General features: G+C 45.3%; 1 protein-coding gene across 1 annotated transcript in view; it reads left to right on the top strand.

Moving 5' to 3' along the window:
- Positions 1–764, top strand: part of LOC101995772 (disintegrin and metalloproteinase domain-containing protein 5-like) — a 34,669-nt gene extending 33,905 nt beyond the window's left edge. Inside the window, exon 22 of the mRNA XM_013351963.1 lies at positions 593–764. Coding sequence (XP_013207417.1) covers positions 593–647 — 55 coding nt within the window. The 3' untranslated portion in view covers positions 648–764. The remainder of the gene's footprint in view (positions 1–592) is intronic.
- Positions 765–1,057: the final 293 nt, after the last annotated feature.

Genomic DNA, 1,057 nt, shown 5'->3' with positions numbered 1-1,057 from the left:
TCTTCTGCTAAGACCACATAGAGCATGGATCTAAGGGAAAACTAGCTACTGTTCTTCTGCTAAGAAGATGCAGCAATAAAATGACTCCTAAGCAGTCTCCTAAATTATTTGGGAACTAAAACACAGACTCAGAACTGGATAATGTGCAGAGAGTAAGAGACCTTGGAACACTCAGTCAGAAATGGATGTCTCTATCAAATCCCTCTGATCAAAGCTCAGGGAGAAATGTAGACAAGGAAGTAAAAAGCTATCAGAGCCAGAGGGGATGGATGACTCCAAGGAAGGACTGTCTTCCAGACACAACAGGACTGACATATAAATGAACTCATGAAGACTATGGCAGCATGCACAGGACTTTCCCAGATCCAAACCAGACAAGGTTCCAGTGCTGAAAGTTCCCATTCCACAACAATAAACTATCTCTAATTAACAACCACTCACCTAGGACAAATTAGTTTCTCTAAGGGAGTCTTACTGGGTTACATCTAAATGAGCTGTTGGTCAAAGGGGCCCCAAGGAAACTCCCAAACAACTTAGGCTATTTCCAATGCTATTGGTTAACTCACTGCTTGTGATCTGGCTTCTCCCACAGCGCCCCTCTAGCCACGACAAGTGCTGCTACCCAGAAAGAAGAGACTTCGGCATGACCATGAGAAACTGGCCTTTTAGTCAAGAGGAAGAGGGAAAAAACAGAGACCACAGCTTCTCTCCTCCTTCTGCAGAGAGGACTGAGGTCTCGAAACATGAAATAATAAACCATCTGTGCCTGGGTAGATGAACCTAGGTCTGGCGTCTTCTCTGTATTGTCAACTCCATTTCTCTTTGATCTGCACCTGGAGAAACAGTGAATTCATGCTGAGCAGACTAGGACTGGACACTCAAGAAGCTGTCACTAGATCCCTCTGCACCCTAACTACCCAAGTCCCGCCCCCATTTCCTCACTCGGTAGGATGACCTCACTCGGCTTTTCTGCCTCCCTGTAACCTCTGAACCTCAGACATTTGTTCTCCTGAGAAGAAATCCAGTTCCCATTTGGCTATCTCTTTGATATCTCTTC

This window comes from Microtus ochrogaster, linkage group LG7_11 (assembly GCF_000317375.1).
Source record: "Microtus ochrogaster isolate Prairie Vole_2 linkage group LG7_11, MicOch1.0, whole genome shotgun sequence".
Taxonomy (NCBI): Eukaryota; Metazoa; Chordata; class Mammalia; order Rodentia; family Cricetidae; genus Microtus; species Microtus ochrogaster.
Note: the sequence above shows the minus strand (reverse complement) of the source record. Positions and strands in the feature narration are given on the sequence as shown.